General features: G+C 36.9%; 1 protein-coding gene across 1 annotated transcript; it reads right to left on the bottom strand.

Annotated features, from left to right (window-relative positions):
* Nucleotides 1-1,510: 1,510 nt before the first annotated feature.
* LOC107134765 (S-adenosylmethionine decarboxylase proenzyme-like) lies at nt 1,511-3,431 on the bottom strand. Its single transcript, XM_048800877.1, has 3 exons — nt 3,395-3,431; nt 1,845-1,971; nt 1,511-1,645 (listed from the first exon to the last, which is right to left on the bottom strand). Exons 2-3 carry the CDS (start codon nt 1,959-1,961, stop codon nt 1,529-1,531), a joined length of 234 nt encoding a protein of 77 aa, XP_048656834.1. The 5' UTR covers nt 1,962-1,971; nt 3,395-3,431; the 3' UTR covers nt 1,511-1,528.
* Between the last annotated feature and the right edge of the window lie 6 nt (nt 3,432-3,437).

The following is a 3,437-nucleotide window of genomic DNA, read 5'->3' on the forward strand; positions in this document are numbered from 1 at the left end:
TTATATTATTTGCCACCTATAAGAAATTTCATCAAAAAGAGTAATTGAAGTAGATAGATTCCAAGATAGACAGGATTGCATACCCCATCACATCCTGTCCTTAAAAAAAGAAAGAAAATACCCCAAACACATTTTTCCTGTCTTTGAACAAAGTACACTTCGGCTAATGAGTTGGTTTAAATAGTTAACTATGGCTTACCTTCCCCTTAAAACTCTGACAGAAAATGGAATTTGGTCACCAGTTATCTACTTTCCCAACTAAATACAAACAATAATTAGCCCTTACAAGCTATTTGCACTAAATACCTACCACTCTCTGATATAGCCTAGTAGTGTTTCCTATTAGATGTGATAGGTTACTAAGAAGATACTCTCAGATCCCTTATTTTCTTTTTAATAATCATGCCTCTGGGGGACTATGTGAAGTTATCAAATTATCCTAGGTTTTCAGTCTCACTTAGCAAGTCAGGGTACTGGAATTAGGTAACCTTAGTTCCCTAACCCTCTGTAAGTAAAACAGGCATTCAATTCCATGATTTTCTTTCTTTTTTATTATAAGAGAGAAAGTCTTGCTGTATTTATATTTCCCAGGCTGATCTTGAACTCCTGGGCTAAAGTAATCTTCTTGCCTCAGTTTCCTTAGTGACTGAAACTACAGGCACATGCCAGTGTCAAAGCTTCCATGGTTTCCTTATTCTGCTGTTTCAACAGCACTGATTTGAGATGCAGTTATTTTTACAAGAGCACACACAACACAAAATTTGAAATAAGTTATCTACTAACTCATATCTGATATTTTTACTCTCTATAAATTCTGCATATACATATATATTTTTGGTAGCAAGGATTTAACCCCAGGGCATTCAACCACTGAGCCATATCCCCAGCTCTTTTTTCTTATTTTTCGAGAAAGGATCTCCCCTAAATTGCTGAAGCTGGCTTTGAACTCATGATCCTCCTCCCTCAGCCTTCCCAGTCACCAGGATTTCAGGAATGTACAACCACGTCTGGCAAATTCTGCATATTTTCTTTTTTTTTTAAAGAGAGAGGTAGAGAGAGAGAATTTTAATATTTATTTATTTTTTTAAGTTATCAGCGGGCACAACACCTTTGTTTGTATGTGGTGCTGAGGATCGAACCCGGGCCGCACGCATTCCAGGTGAGCGCGCTACCACTTGAGCCACATCCCCAGCCCTGCATATTTTCAATAATATAAGCTATTATAAAGGTCACCATTAGCTGTGTGTCAGGCAAGAGGATCCAAGTTTAAGGCCACTCTGATGACTTAGTGAGATCCTATCTCAGATTAAAAAACAAACAAACAAAAACAAAAACCAACCAACCAACCCCCCCCCCCCAAAAAACCCAAACCACTATTGTACAGATAAAACATCCAAGTATGTTAAATTTTGAAGAAATAATGAAGAGTATGTATACAGGACTATATATAGATCCTCTCATATATTAAAAGAAAAAAGATCTCTGAAAGGTTACACCCTCTAAGTTCAATAGGAAAAATGTTTAAATTCTATTTGAACTTACTTGGGAAAATTGCATTAAGAAATTCTATTTCTTCCTGGAAATTCCGGTGTGGGTATCCTTGATGAGAAGGCTTCATGAAATTCTTACGAGAATAAAAGAAGCTCTTGAGGGAAAAAAAGAGAACACAGATGGATACTAAGAACTTCTGAAACAATTCAACTATTTTGCAAATCAAAAGTCAGCAAAATTCACACTCTTAAAAAGTTTTCAATGATGTACTTTTTGAAGCAACAAATTAGCTAATGAAGTGACACTAGTATAGTCTCTATTTTAAGGCTTAAATAATGTTTCTGAATACTTACTTGAATTGAGTCAAACCCACTGTAATCCCTAGCAAGCTTCAACAGGGGAACCAGTGCTTTCAGCAAGAGGGTGGTACCACATGTCTTCAAAATGAAACGTCTCTTGGAGACAAACATGCTACTCTCACTGTAGTTGAAAAAAGTCAAAGGATTATTATGAGATTTTTATGTACTACTGATGATATAATTAACCTATTACTACATCATCATTTCTGATTTTTGGCTAGTACATTAAACTGTCAGTATTCAAAGGAAGCAAATAATGTACTACAGAAGAGAAGTCTTTCTTTGTTATTAAAACAACAACAACAAAAACAGTTTAAGATTCTAGAATCTTCACTGAATTAGCTCATTATACATAGCCAACTTCCTCTTCTATTCATAAGTATCCTAGGAACACTAGCATCTAAGAATGAAAGATCTTTCTACATCTATTTGGGATAGGATCCATTCTTGCTTTCTTCTCCACTTCCCCCCAATTTAATCTGGGCACTACTACTGAGCTATATTCCCTATCCCTTTTTTGGTTTTATAATTTGAGAGAGGGTCTCTCCCCCGCCCTCTTTTTTTTTTTTGGTACTGAGGATTGAGCTCTGGCATTTGACCACTAAGCCACATGCTCAGCACCTCTCCCTTTTAAAAATATTATTTTTTAGTTGTAGTTGTACACAATACCTTTATTTTTTTTTTTAATGTGATGCTGAGGATCAAAACCAGGGCCTCACACCCGCTAGGCGAGTGTTCTACCACTAAGCCCCAGCCCCCCCACCCTTTTTGTATTTTACTTAGAGACAGGGTCTCATTGAGTTGCTTAGCGCCTCACCATTTCTGAGACTAGCTTTGAACTCATAGTTCTACTGCTTCAGCCTCCCATGCCACTGGAATTACAGGCATATGCCACTGTGGCCAGCTTGATTGAGACAGGGTCTCATTAAGTTGCTTTGGGCCTGGATAAGTCTCTGAGGCTGGCCTTGAATTTGTGATCCTCCTGTCTCCGTGCCCTGAGCCACTAGGATTACAGGCTCGAACCACCTTGCCTGGCTTGCTCATTCTCTCATCTGGCTCCAGATGGCTAACTATAAACAGTAGTCTAAAAACTGTCACTAGTATATGCCTAAATTATTTAAACTTATTTACTAAATACATATCTTGCATTACTTATTCCCACATCCTATTTCTGCAACCATCCCAATATTTCTTTTTACTAGATAGATACAGAAAAGTATTCTGATAAATACCTGAATACTCCAAACATAAGTAGAGACTTTACATACCTTGTTTAATACAAGGCCCATCACAATATAAACTAGTCAAGATACTTATAATTGCTACAACTACAACGCAAAGATGGCAACCAGCTTGAAGAGCTATTAAGTTTCAAAATCTGCTTAGAAACACCAGGATTACTAACTTTATTTTATACCACAAAATTCTTACAACCATGGTGAACATTATCATACAACTGAGACTGAGGGGAACAATGATATTTCACATAAATTTATGATTAGAACCGAAAATGGCTAGTTAACACCTGTTCTATAGGAACTTACCTGAGTACATAAGCTTCCTGCTTGTCAGTTTTTGTCACACTTA

This window comes from Marmota marmota, unplaced genomic scaffold (genome assembly GCF_001458135.2).
Source record: "Marmota marmota marmota unplaced genomic scaffold, marMar, whole genome shotgun sequence".
Taxonomy (NCBI): domain Eukaryota; kingdom Metazoa; phylum Chordata; class Mammalia; order Rodentia; family Sciuridae; genus Marmota; species Marmota marmota.

Bases quoted from the DNA above. Each gene is read 5' to 3' on its own strand.
- LOC107134765 (XM_048800877.1), bottom strand. From the start codon at position 1,961: ATGTTTGTCTCCAAGAGACGTTTCATTTTGAAGACATGTGGTACCACC. The intron at 1,646-1,844 runs GTAAGTATTCAG...TTTTCCCTCAAG, and splicing joins GTGGGTTTGACTCAATTCAA to AGCTTCTTTTATTCTCGTAA.